At 39.3% G+C, this 20,252-nt stretch overlaps 1 protein-coding gene across 1 annotated transcript; it reads left to right on the top strand.

The window, feature by feature from the left end:
* Nucleotides 1-1,680: 1,680 nt before the first annotated feature.
* On the top strand, nt 1,681-15,942 carry LOC104955463 (acyl-CoA synthetase short chain family member 3). Its single transcript, XM_010782790.1, has 10 exons — nt 1,681-1,733; nt 2,280-2,424; nt 3,366-3,554; nt 4,405-4,539; nt 6,154-6,294; nt 6,877-6,957; nt 7,274-7,369; nt 9,612-9,763; nt 15,378-15,481; nt 15,926-15,942. Exons 1-10 carry the CDS (start codon nt 1,681-1,683, stop codon nt 15,940-15,942), a joined length of 1,113 nt encoding a protein of 370 aa, XP_010781092.1.
* The last annotated feature ends 4,310 nt before the right edge of the window (nt 15,943-20,252 follow it).

The raw sequence follows: 20,252 nt of genomic DNA, 5'->3' as shown, positions 1-20,252 counted from the left end.
CCACGTGCTCTAGTCTTGCAATAGGCTCTCCATCGGTCGACTACTTATCAACCCTGCCACCCTGAATCCCGGCAAACAATAATCCCCGAGACAAGCCTCCCTCGCTCGCCGCGCTCATTTAGAATCTCATTGTGACTTACACCATTCCGCCGCCCAGAGCTTGTCCTTTGTCGCTATGCTGTGTTCTTAAACAGCAGACGGAAAATCTTCAAATAAAACCATATGTTGTTATACAAGTAATCCACACTCGAGCCCTGCTCAGCTCTGCTTTCCTCACAATAATGTTTTAGGAGAGAGGCGAAGATTAGACAGATAGGTCTAGCTGTTTGGCTAAAACTCTGGATCGAGGTTGTGCTCTCTTTAAGAAGCCGGTTTTATCCACTGCTACTTTGAATGATTTGGACATACGCCGGATAATAAAGAACATATTCATAATATTTAATAAAAGCAGTGCTAATAATCGGAAAAATCTTTTAACAGAGTAACGCGTTGGACATCGGTCTAAGGATACACGTTGATGGGTTTAGAAGAGAGAATCATTGATTTAATTGTTCAAAGGGTTTATGGCTGAAAAGCTCTCTAGTTTACTATCGTAGTGTAATATCTAGACCTAGCTGCTGAAACACCTATACTGGTCAAAGGCAAGAGGTCATTAATTTTTGTTTCTAAGAGTAACAATTTTATCGTTAGAAAAGCACCATACAATCATTACTACTGACGTGCTACTGGGGAATATGGAAGGCTCAATCGAGCTGTGGCCTTTCTGTCGCCTGGCCTACAGTCTGAAAAGCAAAATTTCTGTCTGCGCATTATCTATTCTCTCTATTAAGTGAAGAGCGGTAGTAGCTGCTCTCGCTTTAACCCCAGTGGCTTCTATATTCATTGCAGACTAATATGCCAAATTAAACGAGATTCTCAAGTTTAGTGGAACTCCTATCTCTTTCCCGTTGTCGAGTTTTTTGCTTATTTGCGCCATGCTATCGAGTTAAGTATTGGTGGCGAATCCTCTTCTTAATTTGCCATAGCACTAACAGATAACGGTTTCTGCTGCGAGCCTTTGCTAATGCTTTGTGGTTCTAGTAACAGCTACTTCAAAATTACTAAAGAATGGTCGGATAAAGCAGATTATGCGTATTGACTAATAGTTGCTCAATTCAATACATAATCGACAGGTCGAGAGTGTGATTATAGCAGTGCGGTTTGGTTATTAACAATTTATACAATGGTATTTGGTTATAGCCAATCCGTGCCTAGCCTAGAAGTCCTAAAAACCCCACTCAGGTGTTCAAGATCAGGGGGCGTTCTCCCCATCACAGACCTCCCAGTGTCTCCATCATTGCCCACATGTGCGTTGAAGTTACCCACGCAAGATTAAAGAGTCCCCTTTCGGAGCCCCATACAGGACTCTTTCCAGGGTCTCCAAGAAGGCCGAATACTCTGAACTGCTGTTTGGTGCATAAGCACACACAACAGTCAGAGTTTTCCCAACCATAACCCGCAGGCTTAGGCTCTCGTCCACGGGGGCTCCAACAAAGAAACACCCAACCGGGGGGCTTGAGGCCTGGCTCCAGAAGGGGACCCCGGGCTTCCTCCGGGCCGGGTATCCTCACTTCTTAGTTTGTCTTTCATGAGGTCTTCAAGCCAATCTTAGTCTGGCCCCCTGCCTGAGACCTATTTGCCATGGGAGACCCTACCAGGAAAACAAGGTTCCATCCAGACAACACAGCCCCCAGGTTCATCAGGGCACACACACCTCTCCACCACAGTAAGGTGCTGGTTCTTCAGAGAGGTTCAATATGTCAACTCCCATGGATGGATAAATGTTGTACAAAAATGACAATTAAAAGTTCATTGTATGTTTACTTGCTGGGTAATTATACTATCTAGTACGTTAGAAAAAAACAGAGCTCTGTGATTCTGTTGCTGCTATGTTCAAATGAAGAATCTCCCTGGATTCTAAAACACCATCTGCTCAACCTGCTTGCTCCTCTTATCCACATGCACAGCACCACAATGAATTGAAACTGTCATATTATCAAGTGTATTGATTTGTTTACTGCTGCTTGTGAAGGCAAACTGAACATGTTTTAGCTTGAAGTAGCTTCATCAAGTTATGATCAATTCCTAAGTCAAATGAAAGAACCTTACCTTCCAGCTTTTTGTCTACTGGGCCAGAAACAACAGCTTATTGTATTTAAGATATATACACATGTTTTAAAGGATAAAGGTTGTTCATATTTCAAATATGGTTGTTGGTTAATGATATGTGTCTCTTTCAGGTTTGTTGGAGGAAAGTTAAACATGTGCTACAATGCAGTGGATCGTCATGTAGAGAGTGGCCGTGGACAGCAGCCTGCCATCATTTATGAAAGCCCTGTGACTGGAACTAAACGGATCATCACTTTCAGGGAACTTCAGGACCAGGTAAACAGAACTGAACAGCCTGAAGAGCTGGAGTAGTCACTTTGCTATGTTGAGTTGTATTACTGTGTCAAACGGAGAACAACACAGCAACAATACCAAGGGCTTTTCCATTATACAAATATCTCACTGATATATTCTGCTTTTCCCTACCCCCTGGCATACGTAATTTAGTATTATTAGTTACATAAGATGCCAAAACCTTTTTATACCACCTCGAAAATGAACATTCAAACTAACATTTCAAGCTTTGATGTCATAACCTCCTATCCTGTTATCATTATGACCTCCTAAATAGATGTATCACGCTGACCTTTTTAGTACTTGTAAAAGGGAAATACAAATACTCAAACAGTTAAAGCCTGATTTAAAATGCCAGGATGTGTAGTAAAAATGGATTGTGAGATATAAAGGTAAGCTTAATTGGATTGTGAGCACTGAAATTAGAGATTGTCAGGGTTACAATGACATAAATACATTTTGAATCCTTTAACTGAGACAGTTTGTCAGGCCTTTTTGCTGTGTGCCAGCATTAGCATAAGGAACAGCAAAATAAAATGTTGCAAAAAGAGAAGAAAGTGAGATATTAACTTGATTGACATTTGGGAGATGCTTCAGTTCCATGAAAACTCAATTATAGAACTTAAATGTGGTTTATACAGGCAAAAATACACTTTGGAGAATTGTTTTAAACCCGGAGGCAATAGATTATGCACTTAAATGCACTTAATCTCGTTTTTTTATCACTGTAACCTAAAAAATCATGCAAAAAACTCTTGGAAGAATTCCAGATCAGCAATATTTGTTTAACCATTAATTGTTTATGTAGTCCTGAACAATTATATGAATGGAGATAATATAAGATATTTAAACAGTGAAGTGCTAATAGCCAAATGACATGTTGATATTCATTTCTCTGCATTGTGTGCTGTGTCTTGACCCAGGTGTCTAGGTTAGCAGGAGTCCTGGTGAAGAATGGTGTACGGAAAGGAGATCTGGTGGTCATCTACATGCCCATGGTGCCGGAGGCCATGTTCACCATGTTGGCCTGTGCCCGGATCGGTGCGCCACACAGCCTTATCTTTGGCGGCTTTGCTTCCAAAGAGCTTTCTGTCCGCATCGATCATGCCAAGGTTAGAAAACGTTAATATTGACCTTGCACATAAAATGTATCCTTTCATGAGCCATGGCAAAAAGACTACATGGTTTCTATTAATTCAATGTCACTCTTTAGTACCTTGACCTCTCAATAAAACTGAGGACAGGCTGATGTGAAGCTGGACAGTTACATGGCTGCAAGTAATAGTTTTCAATTCCCATTTTTTATGTGATTTTAAAAATGCTCACCATTCACCCTGCAAAATACCTGTAACACTGAAAGCCGTTGGTGCCTGAGGCTTCTTTGTTTTAGTGGGCTCAAAATAAATCATTCACAGTGGAAAGCACTTGGCTTTGCCTTTTCTTTTCTCAATCCAACAATGAAGAACAGTTTTGATTCAGTCTGCAATAAGATTTTTTAACAAGCCAACAATTTAATTAGTGGACTAATCTGACATTTTGAAAAAGACTCTTTCTGAAAAGGATGATCTTTGTTATGTGATATGTTTATTCAAATCTACTTTTGAAGCAATACAGTATTATGAAAAGGTTTCAAATGTATATTTAAAGCATAAACATAAAAGCAAACAAATATTGCTATGTGAAATTTGAGTGCAGTAATGTCTACCTTAGCAGAGACTGAAGTCACTGTGTGCTATGTTATCAAAGCTGCTCTGTGTTTTGTTTATTCGACTGGTCTGTCCACTTATGCATGGCAATAAATTAATTCCACTAATATCCTGATAGAAATGCAACAAAACCATTATTCAAGGCAAATATGATGAAAAGCCCTAGGCCCTGCTTCTAGTATAGCTTTATATAACCATTCTGTTAGTTTGTGACATTTCAACACAATTGAACTAACCCTTAATCTCTTTTTCTCAGCCCAAGATGATGGTCACAGCCTCATTTGGCATCGAGCCAGGCAGAAGAGTAGAGTACATCCCTCTGGTGGAGAAGGCCCTGGAGCTTAGCTCTCACAAACCCTCTAAAGTCCTCATCTACAACAGGCCGAACATGGTAAGAAGCACTAAGCAACACAAATCTTCTTTGTCAATATAGGGTCGTTTTTTGTGACAGGATATAAATGAATCTGAAATACGGCAGCCATATGTAAACCTGTAAGTACTGTTGGGAGATGGGTTTTTCCTAAAGGCAAGCGGTTGCCATTTTTTTAACATTTGAAACAGACTTAATCATGTAATTACATATGCAGCGTTATATTCAATGCTATGGTAGTAAGACTTTGGAATCCTGCCACTGTATAAAAGGAAGAAATAATGTATAGCTAGTACAAGTAGATGTTAGAAAACGTATAGTGTAATTGCGATAGAGGTTTCCACCTGACATAAACAGCCTGGCAAAGATCCAGTTTGGAAACAGGCTGAGTTGCACATAATGACTATACAGCACACAATTATGCATGGAAATGGTGACAGCAAGCTGACATTTGCTTCACATAAACACAAGCATAAAAGAGACACTCGATATTACGCCTAGGAAAATAAATGATTCTTAAAAAGTGCATACTCATTCCTCTCAAACGGTTTTTCTGTCTCAATTTACAGAAGTCATCAGTTACGCAATGTACTTCTGTCTGACTCTTTCTTTTTAAATGAAACAACAGTACATGCTGTATTGTATTTGATCTGATTAGTGTACAGCACTGATATCTATCAGTGAACAGTCTTGTGTAATAAGAGATCGCTGTTGCATCTTTCTTGGGATATATACATGGTGGAAAATGGTTTTCAAAGGAAAAGAATCCCCTTAAAATCGTGTGAAGCTCCACTTTGAAGGTGTTCGCGGCTGCTTTATCAGTTATTGCATGCAGTGAGCGAGAGGTTGTTGTTTTTGTGAACGCAGCTTCCAACATGAAAGTGTAGTTGAATCAGCCACATTTTACTATGGCTTTGACTAAAGAGAATAAAAAGGGTGCGTTTCAGCCTGCTGGAGGTTACATGGGCTGTCTGTCCTCTGCCTCAGGAGTCCATGTGAAATATTGAATGGTATCTTGAGCTCATTCTCTGAGAATCAAAGAAAGAAATGACCCAGACTTTTCTATAGCCTCTTAGGATGATTTGAATGATAAAAAGAAGTATGAAAGAGATTTGAAAAGAGAAAGATGTCAGCCACTGGAGATGAAAGGAGCATTATTCTATGACCTGACATTACCTTTGTTGATGAATATAAGAGATTACAAAGTACTGGCGTTGGTTGGAACATAATTAACATAAACTATCATTTTAAATACATTTCTATTAGACTTGAAGGGAGAAGGTAAGGTTGTGTTTTTGTTTCTCAAACTGATGACAAATAAATATTGAAAACATAAATGCAGCCAGCTATCTCACGCTGTATGACCACCCACTGATACCTTACATTATGGCCATTGCTCCTTTTTAGAAAATAAAAGATAAAATACAAAAATGTTTATATAAAATGTATATAAAAACAAGAAGTTTAAGTACAAATGTTCAATAGAAAGATACAATATAATACAATTATTTAGATTTACATAAAAAGTAAAGATTTGCACATTGTAATGGAAATATGACAATACTTTTCTAGTTAATTACAACATTTACTGTAAGGACAATTAGTTTACGTCCCTCCTTTCTTTTTTGTTTTTAGGAAAAAGTGTCAATGAGTCCGGAGTTGAGTCTGGACTGGGAGGAGGAGATGGCTACAGCTCGACCTCATGACTGTGTTCCTGTTCCCTCAAACCACCCTCTCTATGTCCTCTATACATCCGGGACCACTGGAACGCCAAAGGTACTGACTCACAGAGATGTGATCAGCAGCAGGGGGAAATATACCTGATGCACAGTTATAGAAATCATGCAAACATACATTATCATAGATGAGTTCTAGGATTTGTCTAAATGTCACTTCTGAGCTTCTGTGTTCAAAACAATCCATGGCCAATCCAAACACCATCTCCGTGAAATAGATTTGTAGATACATAAGACAGAGCATTTCCACAGCAGGAGCTGGAGCTCTTGCAGGAAGAGATGCCTGAAGGCAGTTTGAAATGGAAGAAAACGCAGCTCTTTTCAGAAAACAACATTTTGTGTTTGACCAACAGATGATATAAAATATCTACCTGCTGGCTAGTTCCTTCCCTTAATAGTGTTATTATTGCCAGCATTTTCTCTGTGAGCTACTGTGAATTTCTCAGTTATTGCTGTAGGGCCGCCATAAGTTTGAGCAATTCTCTATAATTGGAGACATGAGGATTTCAGGACAGACTGTTATGCTCAAAACATTTATTAATAAAAATAATAAAAGACATTTGAGTCAGCCAAATGCAATACCTGTCACTAGTCTGATGTTTTTTCTTATCTTGTCCCCCAGGGTGTTGTGCGAGACACTGCAGGCTATGCTGTGATGCTGAAATGGACCATGTCAAATATTTATGGACTCAGTTCTGGAGACGTAAGGCAATAGCATTGCATCCTCTTCTGAGTTAGAGTCATGTTTAAGCACAAAGCATGCAGTCAGTTAACAGATATATTGTTCTTTATTAGAGAGAAGATCAGGTAAAATGTATGGTAGCTGAACAGTCTTCAGTATTGGAGGTAGTTTGATTTCCATGTATAGTGTCTTCGAGTACTGCTAGTGTTATCATTGTTGGCAGAAAAGGAATTGAAAGAGTTAAAATAATCTTTCGGACAATACTCAATTCTGGTGTTTGACAAACTGATACTCTGAGTCTCTATACATTTTTCATCTTTTTTTGTTCTTGTTGCAGGTTTGGTGGGCAGCGTCAGACCTGGGCTGGGTGGTCGGACATTCCTACATCTGCTATGGTCCTCTGCTCCATGGTAACAGCACAATTCTCTATGAGGTATGTCCCTGTAGACACGTTTTAATATCTACCACTCACAACAGCAGTATTGCAAACATTTAACACTAGAGAAAGTATATTAAAACCCTGATTTGTACAACTTAAAAAGCTGTCCGATTTGAATGTCTGCTTGGTATCTGCGTTTGTGGACTCTGCAAGCTGAATACGTCCATATTTGGTCAACAACTCAAGTCTAAGTGGACTGGGACTCTGTGTTACCCTGTTTGACTCTGGCTGCTACAGTCTACTGCCAAGAGACAGACTGCAGCTTCACTCCTTTTTCTACTTTCCTTTTTTTCCTCACCAATGCCAGTCAATGTTTCAAGTGTCACCAGCCTCTGCAGTTGATACACCCCCACACTGGTGTTAAAAGACATTTAAGCTTGCAGAATACATCTGTTGGAATAACATTATGTTTAAAGCATCTGTATTGAATTAATTATTTTGTGGTAGTGTAGAAGCAGTATGTGTGCTGCAGGGATGACAAATGTTTTTATGTCAATACGGATATTGCCTTGGTTCCCTCAATAAAAAGCCTACACAATTGTTACTATTGGACTTCTGAGGAAAATAAGCTCTGTGCTGAGCAGAAGTTTAAGATACTTATTCATACATCGATTGACTTCAAGATATGGGAAAAAAGAGCAATAAGTCATTTCCTAGTCCTAAAGTTTTAGGACTCATTCCTGCAGCAATCTGTTGTTTAGCTTAATGAGTTTCATAACATATCTAAATTGTACGGCACAATAGTACCCATACTAAGGAACCTGCAAACAACCTCCATCATACGGCAAATACAACAAATTCAACCTTCAATTCCCTTTTAACTTTTAAAGTTTTTCTATTTTATAAGAAACAATAATGTTGGAGGTTATGCTGTATATAATATTTCAGCTAAATGGTCATTCAACATAATGGTTGAAACCTGGAGGAAACAGCCTCTCCGCTGAGCACATGCAGCAGACCTTCAAAAATATAAATAGTAAATAAATAAAAAAGCTCTTCACGAAATATTTTCTGCATGACTGTTTTTTGAAGAGCCATTTGATACTGATGCATCTGATTTGGCTTTTCTTTGTGAGTCCCATAACCCCTGGCTAGTGGAGTATATTCTCTGCAGGCTCCTTATTATTATATAAAGGGTTATTAGCATCACAATCTGTAGACCAGTGCTCAGAGGGATGTGTGTCTGTCTCTTACCGTGTAAGTCTCCCAGTGTTTGTTTCTTATGCTGGGGGACATTCATTACATTATCACTGAGACTTTCCCTCACATGCACGAAGCAGAACTGCTGTGCCACTAATTACTCAGCCTTCCTTAAATAAATGTTTGACTCCAGCCTCGGTGTTAGTCTTGTGTTAGCGTGTGTGCTAACAGCCCGTCTCTTCAGGCGTGATGCTGCCAACCTTTTGTCTTCCTCAAATCAATACACATGCACAAATATGTATTCACAGCAGAAATGACACCCAGAACTCGATGCTGCTGTTTACCACCCTCATTAATCTGCAGTAGTCTTCTCACAGACTAGTTGAATACAAGAGACACAGTGGAAATGGCTGGTGGAGGCTTTTGCCTGGAGGCGTCTTTTGTCTTTTCCTTCTTGACAAACAATTCTCCCATAGTGCAACTCTGTTTTTTGTAATCCATGGATTTCTGGGCCCATCTGTCTGGATGGCAGCCTTCCAATAAGCCTCTCCAACTTAAACAGCTGCTCTATGACAACTCATGGTTTGTAGTTCACAGTTGAAGTGAATTTTAAACCTCCATATCAACCTTTCTTCCTCCTCTGACCTATATCTTATTTTATTTTACCTATGTTGCAAATGTATTATCTTTTCAATTTACACACGGCATCTATTGCACGTCTGTCCGTCCTGGGAGAGGGATCCCTCCTCTGTTGCTCTCCCTGAGGTTTCTCCCATTTCCCCCTTTAAACTTTGGGTTTTCTCTGGAAGTTTTTCCTTGTACGATGTGAGGGTCTAAGGACAGAGGGTGTCGTATTGTCATACTGATATTCTGTACAAACTGTGAAGTCCACTGAGACAAATGTAACATTTGTGATATTGGGCTATATAAATAAACATTAATTGATTGATTGATTGATTGTATTGTATTTGTATTTCACATTTACCTTACCACTCTTTGTGAATTGGATTGTGTATTGATGAGATTTGTTCACCTGCATCCTTGTTACTGTGTGTGTACTAAGCATCTGTTGTCTGACACACTGTGTGTTTCCCAGGGTAAGCCTGTGGGGACTCCAGACCCTGGCGCCTTCTTCCGGGTTTTATCTGAACATGGAGCCTCGTCCATGTTCACAGCCCCCACTGCCATCCGAGCCATCCGCCAGCAGGACCCTGATGCTGCAATTGGGAAAAAATACCCCCTATCTAGGTACACAGCAACACTTTACTCAACAGAATTGATCAAAATCAGCTATTAAATGTGCACTTAATCTAATAAATGATTCATTCCGGGAATAAGTACATTTTACATTGTACCATTGAGCTAAAATAAAAGGTTGATTCATGAATATAATAAACTATTCTGATGATTGATAATAATTAATCAACCTTTAAAAGCAATATTGGTTTCAGTATCTTAAAGGTGAAAACATTTTGTGGTTGTAATTTCCTAAATCAAGCAAAGCAACTTGGGAAAGGCTGCAGTGGGCTTTGGACATTTTTGATGGCTATTAATGGCTATTTTTCAACATTGTGTTGACTAAATGATACATTCATCTTACAGTAATAAAAACCCCAGCCATTGAACAATCCAATGTCAAAGAAGCCCACATAAAAGTCTATAGACCATCAAAAACAAATTCAGGTAACAAGTCAAATGTCGTTTTTTTAAAGGTCTTCATTTGAAAATCTCTTAAAATATACTTTGCATCCGTTTTTTTTGCTAAACTTTGCAGATACTTTGCTTTCAATTTGGCTTTGGGTGACGCATAGAGTACACATACATTTCTAGCATTTTTAGCCTTTTACACTGTGATCCATGCTTCCATCACGACAATTGACTGATTTATAGTCTGAAATACAAAACTAAGTCCCTATTAGTTGCTCTAATAAAGTCAGTGGGTATTGGCCCTAACCTTCAACTGCAGATTGTGTGCTGAACTAGAAACGTGTGATATCTCCTGGCTGAGGGTGTTGTGCACCTTCTGTCCAGCCTGTCGTTAGTCTCCGGCCATCTGTTGATGCACCTCCATTGATCACCGTCTGTACCTTCAGCTCAACTCACTTGGGTGTTAATCAGGATGGATAGCAAACAATGGCAGGTCACTGCTGCTCACCTGTATTAAATCATACTGTGAGAACTTGTTTCCCTGGCTGCTGTCTTAATGTAAAGTTCTTCTGTCGCTTAGAGTTAAAAAAAAAAACAGGTTCTCATGTTATTGGTTTGGCCTAGAGAGTGACAAAAAAATGTCCAAATGATCAGTATTGTTAATTCAAAACTTGGACCTAAGGGGTTGTGGTGTCAACTCACCACTTTCATTCTGCTCTGCAGTCTGAAAATACCTTTAAGCACACAATCATAAAGCAATTCTGAGTGCAGGTGACCTCTGGCCCCGGTGAATCATTCAGTAACTCTGGCATTGTGTGCCGAATTTGACGATATATAAATGTTCTGCTGTCCTGAATACATAGCACCTTCTAAAAGGCGGTATTTGCAGACGGATTCTTTTCTGCAATATTTGTAGAGAATATTGTTCTGACCCTACAACAATCAGTCCTATGCTGTCTCTGTGTACTCTTTCTTAATCCTAATGTGTCCTTTCCCCTTGGAGGAGGCAAGTTGGTGAAAGATTACTGTATTTCCCTTCGGCGCTGAACAAAACATGTCACTATGACACAGAGGCAGCAACACAAAGGAGGCAATAAAACATGATTTCATTTCATGGCAGGACAGCTATGTTTTGAGACACATGAAATGTTCTTTCAATTTCAAAGCTCCAAAAATATTTCTCTGCTGCAAAGATGCAACATTTTGAATCTCTGAATGTCAGAGGTATTTAAAGGGTTTGTGTTGTGTAGGAGTTCATGAAAATGTAATGAAAGTTTAATGTGCTAGTGTTTTTGCAATATTACCAAATGAATCCACTTCTAGTCGGTGCATTTTGTCCACTTCCTATAACACATGGAAAGATATGTCAATACCAATAGTGGTTCTTTTAATTAAAAGTGTGCTGATGGAATTTATTATCAAACACATAATTTCATGCTAGAGAGGACAAATAATAATTGACTACAGATCAAATACACTGTCTGCGGTTTATTGACAATTTAAGATATCCCCTCCCTCCGGACTCCGCTCCACAGTAATGGCAGTGGACTCTTATCAATGTTATGGAGCCGTATTGCTCGTCACCCTCGATGTGAAAACTTCAATGAGAGTCTGGCTTCAAGGCTGTCTAAAGTTGTGAAGGCAGCAGCTCTCTGCATAAATGTAGCATGACAAAAGAGGGAAACACTCTGTCAGTAGCGCTTTTAAGTCGAACAAATGCCTTAGTCATAAACAGGGGACAAATGGCAAGACTCCACTCAAAAATGCTTTTTGGTGCCTACTAAAAGCTGGTGCTGTTAAAGATGGTGATGTCTGCAACTTGATTCTCTTTTAAAGTGGCAATGTACAAGATGTTTTATTTCATTTAGCTAAGAGTCCATTAAAAAAACAGCCTTAAAACATAACTAACAGCTCAATAATAAAGCTTAAAGTAGCTTTCCCCATATAGCATGAATGGCGTACGGTGGAACAAACAAACTAACTCTTACTTTAGAGAAATATAAATTACATTTGAAGGGAAACAATACCTGCATTCTTGTTAAGCCACTCAGACTAGAATAGACTAATGAACATCTCTCCTTTCCTACTTCACCTTTGCCACACTAAGCTCACATAATCAGCTTCAAGCATATTAGCAATTTGTAGACCTAAAACATGTGACACAAGGTTACCACGTGGATAACCTTTGCCACTTAGAATATTTGTTTTTCTTCTTTATTGGCCTACTCCAAGGTTATATTGTAGGGATTGTGGTGGTCTTATCTTTACAAACTATCATAGAATAGTTATTAATGGTTAACATGTTGTACTGTAGCCTCTATTATCATGAAAGACAAATAATATTTGCTTTTAGCATCTATTCTTTTTACAGCACTACATCAATACATTTTTAGTAACAGGTGGTGCATTTCTTGGTTTAAATGTGGACAAATGAAGTGTGTATTCACCCTCAAACTGTATGCATGTGAGGAAGTTTATTTTGAAACAGATGGTGCTTAAATTGTAGGTAATTATGTCCCTACATTTAATCAGTGGACACAGTGTGTTAGGCAGTGAAATCCAAATATAAGATGGGGGAAGGTATTTTTTCAACAAAATTGCAAACAACTAGCAAGCTGTTGAGGCATAACAAATATGTTTGTAGCTTTATGCGGTGAAACATCAACATCATTAATGATTTGCGTATTAACCCTCTTTTTTTTCCTTTTAAAGAAAGACTTGAGAAAGGGAATGAAAGATTTTCTGAAGATCTTTGTAAACACTGATGTTTACACTGGCTATGACTGACTCACACTCCATGAACTTGGTCAGCAGCCAAACGATCGCCCTCCCAACACCATCTCTGAGGTCACAGTGGCCGTTTCTCGATGTCGAGTAAACCTGCTGCAGAACCACTATTTCAAGTATACTATGTCATCGAGTGGCGCCGAAGGATTGTTTACATGCATGTTAAATGCCGAGCATTCGATGACGTAGTATACTTGAAATAGTGGCTCTGCAGCAGGTATACTCGACATTGAGAAACAGCCAGAGTTTCTGTGAATCTTTCAAACTTGTACTTCCATTGAACTCTTTAGAAAACATTGAAAACATACAGAATCTGAATTGTGCTTGGATAACTAAAGCATGGCAGTGGGCTCAGCTGGAACATAGGGTCGCTGCCAGGGCAGTGCATCAATCAATCAATCAATCATCTTTCCCATGTTCTGTAGCTCAATCAATCAATCAATCATCTTTCCCATGTTCTGTAGCTCAGTTCCTGCAGGGCATTATCTGTCTGACAGCTCATTATGGTCTGTAATGGAATTCTTTCATAATAGAACAGTCTAGGCATAAACCTAAATCTCTATCCTTTAAGCTGTTTTTATGAACCTCTCAATATTAAAGTTGGTAATCAACACAAATACAAGGTCAAAGCCCTGTGTTTCCACTTCACAGGGTCATATAAAACCCCTATGAAAGAAATAAAAGCTAACATAATTCATCGAATAAAAACAGCCATAGCTATTCATTCAGATAACGTGATGAGTTTGGGTGTCAGTTATCTCTTCTTTAAAATCTTAAATTAAATGACTATACAATTAAAATGTCTGATACATCATGATACCTTCAAAAAGCTCAAATATGGGTTTCTACTGTTTCTAAATTGGCATATTGTAAGACAAAAACATACATTTAAAGCCCATAGTTACTTGCTTTGTCCTCTTTTATCTTTATGAAATGACAATATGTTTTAACATGCAGAACCCTTTAGAACTTATCAAACAAAGTGGAGAAAATTCCCCCATTAATCATGGGAATAGTGTTATTTGCAATAAAACTGATAGAAGGCCCCCAGGCATCTTTCAACATCTGGATGGTAGGCGGAATTTATATGATTTAATTAGCTTACTAACGACATTTCTCTGATTGTTCTGCAATCACAGAGGAAACAGTCTTCATAATATTCCTGAGACCAACTTTAAAGAATATAATGCACAGAGCCAGTAGGAGGAGAACATGTAGGATTCAGCTGGGAGAGAGTGACATAATGACTTTTTTTTTTTCCTGTTCTAGAAGATAGAATGCGACTTCAATTTTGATTGGAGTTGGAAAGCCATTTCGGCCCTGCGTAGAGTTGAGAACGATGACCAGCAGTCATTTGTGTGAAAATTAAGCGTCGGTACTGGCAAGGCACCAGGTTACAGATCTCTTCAGAGCTTAGCAGGGAGCAAAGAGCGGTGTCGGGAATAAGATATGAGCTGTAGGAGGAGGGTTAGCAGAGAAGAATGATATGGAATTCAGTGGAGGGTTAAGGTAGAAACTGCAGTGTGTTGGGTCACTTACAGGGTAGGGAGAAGGTTTCTTGAAGCCAGGGAAAAGTACAAATCCAAACTAGGAGGAAAGTTAAGCTTGAACTAGGAGGGAGCAGTGATGGAGGGATAATTGGGAAAGATTTAGATGTCATTGCAAGAACTTGTGGATTCCTGCTACTCCATGATTCAGGGTCACATCAATACTGACTGAGATGTCATACAGAGGGCTACATCTTTGTAGGGAGAATGGGCAGCTTATTCCCAGCAAGATTGTTTCCTCGGAGATGATCATCCCACTTTAAATGCACGTTGAAATGCAGGAATGTTTCATAGGTAAAAAAAAGTTTCAATGTTGTGTTTTCTGACATTCAAAGCAAAAGTCGAATGGCCGAGCTTATGGAGGATCCGGTGTTAATGATGCTCACCTCTAATGTTAGTGTAACTGTGAGGAGGCCGGCCCTCACAGGCAGAACGCAAACATATTTTAGTCATGAAAGGTGGTGAGAATCATAGGGAAAAGGAAGTGGTGGTTGCTGCCTTAAAGGTAAACTAGTTGTGTTCAAAACATATTTACATTAATAGATATTGCACGAGCTCCAAGTTGCATTCAAGAGACTCAAGTGAAGATGTACATTTTAGGTTACGAAACAGATCTGATCGTATGATGATTTGTTGTCAGCCCTTAAACACAAATTCCGATTTTCAGTCAAAAAATAATAATTTCCCAAAAAGTTTATGCATCCCATTTTTGTCTGTTGAACTTTTTTACTCTAAAGTTTTCTGAATAATGACACTTGGTCTAAAACTCCAAAAACTAGCCTGCAACTGCGAATATCTTTTTTTCTTACCATTTCCTCTGAGAGTGTACATATGTCATGTTCCCTCAAGGTGATTGACAGATGTACTCTGTGTCCTTGCAGGCTGCGGTCGTTATTTCTGGCTGGAGAACGTTGTGATGTGGAGACGCTGGAATGGGCAAAGAGGAGCTTTGGGGTTCCTGTCCTGGATCACTGGTGGCAGACTGGTAGGAAGGTTTCTTTCATACTTTAGACAATCAGAGAGACGGACCAGATGTGACCTTGTTGATGTCATGTGTTTAGAGCTGCACTATGAAAGATTTGGATATATAAAGCGCACCTGTCTTACTTTATTCAATAATCTCTCCTTCCCGTTAAATAGGAAGTACATGCCTACAAAGTATGCAGACTGCGCTTCATAGATTTAAAGTCAAAGGATTTCTGGAGGCAAAGGTTACATTTGTTCAAGCATGTATCCTTCCCCATATGCTATGCTTAAAGCTGCCTTGTGCAATTAATTTAGTCAGTGTAGTACATTGAGAAGCACTTTACCCTCCAAACTTTAGGGATTAAGTTCTTATGATATAGCTACTGAGAAAGCATTTAAAGGACCTCAAGTACTTTCACAGCGAGAACTGTATATGATGTTTTAATTGAACTTGATCTGTTAGACTCGTCTTCCTCTTAAGCTTGAGTGAGAAGACTATAAATTGTATTAGTCGATTGACATTGACTTGGCCTTGAGAAGAGACATAACTCCAGAAAATCACTATTCCCTCGAAAGCAGTCTGTCAATATAAAGGCCATTTTATCGCACTCACTCCTTGATTAATCCCTTCTATGTTTGGTATTGTAGACCTGGGGATTGGACCCTTTTTTACTGAAGCTATAATGACGTTAAATTCACCTATATTTGTTTTTCTAAGCTTCTCCGAGAACTAATCATCACACAAAGTGATGTGTCATCATTTGAACTAGTGGAATTTAAATAGGAATGTGCAGACAGGGCAGAGGAAACACTTGTTGAAATAATTGGAGATCATTTTAGAGAAAAAAAAAAAAAGAAGTCATGTTGAGAATAATGACTGAAAGTGGTTGTCCAAAAGAATTCTGCCAATTTTCACTTGAACAAAACTCCGAAAAGTTCATCTTTGGTACAATAGGTCTTTCAAAATGATAGTGTAACCAATGTATCAGGTGCCACATTGCACCAATGCATTTTAGATGAATGTCACGCTCACAGAGAAGTCATAATCATTATTTTAAAAGCATGTTCATGCCCATTTAATTACAGTCCAGTGGTCTTACATTACTCAAGGAAGAGTGAGTTTGCAGTTTCTTGGAAAGTTTGCAATCTTTGAACCTTACAATTCACCTTCTTCTATAACACACGGTTGTAGGTCTGGACAGTAACATATGCAATCTTCCCCTGCATTGTTCTTAGGCCTCTGTTCTTAATGATTCTTGAATAGTTAAGGCCCTGTTTTGGATGTGAGGCATGAATCCGGGCAGCATGTCATCATGCTAATGTTGTCTTCCCCTCCTCACCAGCAATGTTTGATTGCGGTCCTCCCCAAGCACTAGTGAACTATGATAAATGTGCCAGCGACAGCGAAAGAGCACAATTGTATGTCTCTTTGTTTAGTAATATATCCTGCCTGCGAGACCGGAGGATCGATGCCGGACAAGACGACATCTCTGTGTTAAATATGGGATCAATACTGTTTCTGGACCGTTGGAAAGCCATCGACCTTGAGTTTGTTCAGGCAGCACACTCTGATCTCAGAGCAGATTAGCCCACTTCTCTGATTGGTCTACTTCTCTGATTGGTCTGTCCGGCTCAATGTGAGTGTGAAGAGCTCAATATTGTTATATCGCAGGAATGAAATTGTATCAATTCTGCCTCTTGGGTTTAAATAACCCTACTGTTGACTTATCTATATATGCTGCATTTCAATTCAAAGCGGCATCCTCTCGAGTCACATTTCAAGGCCGAACGGATTATAGAAGGCAGACAAGGCAGAACCATTTCAGCTAAGCCTGTCCAATTCCTTTAAAAAAGTATCATCCTTTTTTTGGCCAATTATAAACCCTTTACACACACAAACCTAAAGGTATTTACCCCTAAGTGTCCTTAAATAACTCTTAAATAAAATCTATATCATCAGGTACAAAGAAAACAACCTTCAAGATCTAGTCTAGACTCCAATGTTTCACCTTATTAAGTAATCTGGATGTTGAACATTACAACTCTTACTGGCGATTCGGAGACCATGAAAGGAGTTTAGTCTTATCACAAAAATTGACCTTGTTGGCTGCAGTTTGAGGGTAACTCTGGTCTTAAGCTTGCTTTTATGAGACAGAAGACGGAACAAATGCACCAATACTTCCCGTCTCATTTTGGGGAGCAATGATCTTGCTGGTTTGCTGATGGACCCAGATTCCTGAGTGGTGTCCATCCAGCACTAAAATTGAGACACCGCTTTGTAAAATGTGGGTTTGTGTCTATTATAGGCCTCATAAAGTGAAAATCTATTTGCTGAAGTGCAATAATGGCAGAGAATTCCCTCTCTGTGGTGTATTTATGCTCAGTTTAAATATCCATACCGAGATCTTTATTAAGGCTCGTGGATGAGCATTTCCTGCTTCTGTTGGAAGTGTGGGAGTTGGAGGGATTAGAACAGGCACCGATGCACACAGGCGAACACAGAATTATGACATTTGCAAGCCTTTGGGTGCTGTGTGATTTAGATGTTAACTTTGTTATGTAAAACACATTACCATACTCTCTTCCTGTATTTCCCTCTTAGACCTTTACTAGACTTTCACAGGGATGTTTTGAACAGAGCTGTTGATTTCCTTCTTTTTCTCTGAACCTCACTGCTTTTGAGATAACATTTCATTTTGTTTTAACAAATGGATGTTTGTTCCACAGACAAGTTTGAATCTCACTTCTTTGTCTCTGAACCTCACACCACCCAAACACCTGCCACACATTGTGGGTATCCCAGTCAGGTGATTTATTGAGTTTGGAGAAAACCTCTGGCTCCCTCTTGGTTTCTGTCTAGATGTGTAAATCCCGTTGGATTCTTAACCCCTTTCTAAACTCAATAACTGTCAGCTAGTGCCCAGCCCTGCAATTCAAATGTTCACGGCTGAGTGGGTCACTCCTCGTCTCTTTTGCTTTCTCTTTGTGTCTGAAGCTGGTGAAAGAGACTCCACCACGGCACACATATACATTACATCATTATAATTCTGTCCTTTCTTTCTGTAACTGCAGGAACAGAGTCACTTTTCAAAGTGTGTTTGCTCTCTGAGCTCATCTGGGCTCACCATCAAGAATGTTTCCACTTCCACTTTGTTGCAACAGTCACAGTTGGTTGGTTGGTTGCTATTTTATCTTTCAACAACAATTTCCTTGAAGTGACTGAAGACGTAGAGAAGTATTCCCAGAGTCCGATTATAAATAGTTTATGTTTACCCAGAACTTGTTGTACTAATATGGAACATACTGTTCATTGATAAAGCATTTTAACACAGTAAATGCAATTGATTTTTATCAGGACAAATCCATTATTGTTTCTTCATGAGAATTGTTTTTAATAAATACATTAATTACCTCTGAATATATTTAAAAAAACGTTGAAGTGTTTCATTTGTGTAAGCCCATCTGCCGTTTCAAAGCAGTACATCTAGAAGAAACACTGGTGTGTTTACAGTTTCCCTCTGCCTGTACTGAGTTCATGAGTCACCCTGTTGGGGGTGTCACGATGCACTGTCCGACCCTCTCGTTGCAGACGTGGGCATCAATCAAGCAACTTTTAACAATGTCTGTCCTTTGACAACTCTCTCCATCTTCCCCACCAGCAGAAGAGAAGCATCGTTTTCGATGGCAAGGAGTTTACCTTTCAAGGCTCATTTACTCCTCCTTGAGAAACTCATTACACTCAAAACACCTGAAACGCAAAGTTTGTTTCCGTCTTCTGGGTTCCAGCTCAGACTCATGCATTTCTCAAACTTGTGATAGTCTCTTAATTTCTCCTTTCACAAATCTCTTCTATAAATATTAATAGTTCTGTCCTTGCATTTGTACCTCACCTGCAAAATGGAGTTGACCATAATCAATCACCGGAGCAGTTGCTCATACATCTTTCCTGCTGCATGCTTGTAATCCTTGACTGTAAAATGCTGCAGTCCTATTCGATGATGAGAGAAGAGGCACTGTGAGCGATGATAGGAAGAGTTAGTGAACAAATTGGCATCCAACATTTTAGAAGAATAATACGAGTTCCTCTAGGGTTCAGGTAGCAGCTTTGAAACATACCTGGATTCATTGATCTCTCAGTAAATGCCTGACTATAAACGTCTGTAGACTGGATATTGATGTCTGTGTTATGTCTGGAAAACAAGCAATTCATTTCACTTTAGTTGGAAGGTTCCAGAATAAAAATATATATTTGTAATGGGATTTTTGATTAAAACCCTATTGAACCACTTCTCCACACGCCTGTCTCTCTGACAAATCTCTGAAGTGTATTCATAGGCTCCTCATTGTAAAGCTGCTGTGTCATCATACATTTGTATTCATCAAACAGAGTGTGTGTTTTCCAGCTCCTGTTAAAAGATGCATTATCTTTGACATCATTCCCCCTCACTGGAAACACTTAATCAGCTATGCCAGGCGCATACTGCTGAAAAGATTAAAAATAGGGTTGGTCTCACATCATTTTGGCATCCATCCCCTGGAGACTCTCCTTACCTTGCAGCCAACTGTGTATCAACAGTCGCATCACACAAAGAGCCAGCGGTACTCGCTCATTTCAGAGCTCTCCTTAGATCTGAACGGGGCTCCGGTTGGAGAAGTGAAAGACAGTCAGCTGACACATGGCGGTTTGCTGTGATGTTAGGCAGCATGACCAACAGCAGAGGGGAGGTCATTGGTGGAAAGGTGTCTCGGGTCCCTTAGATTGAAAACATTAGAGTCCTAACAATGAGGAA

This window comes from Notothenia coriiceps, unplaced genomic scaffold (assembly GCF_000735185.1).
Source record: "Notothenia coriiceps isolate Sejong01 unplaced genomic scaffold, NC01 NC01_scaffold00024667, whole genome shotgun sequence".
NCBI lineage: Eukaryota > Metazoa > Chordata > Actinopteri > Perciformes > Nototheniidae > Notothenia > Notothenia coriiceps.
The sequence above is the reverse complement of the archived record's forward strand: the minus strand, read 5'-3'. Positions and strand labels throughout refer to the sequence as shown.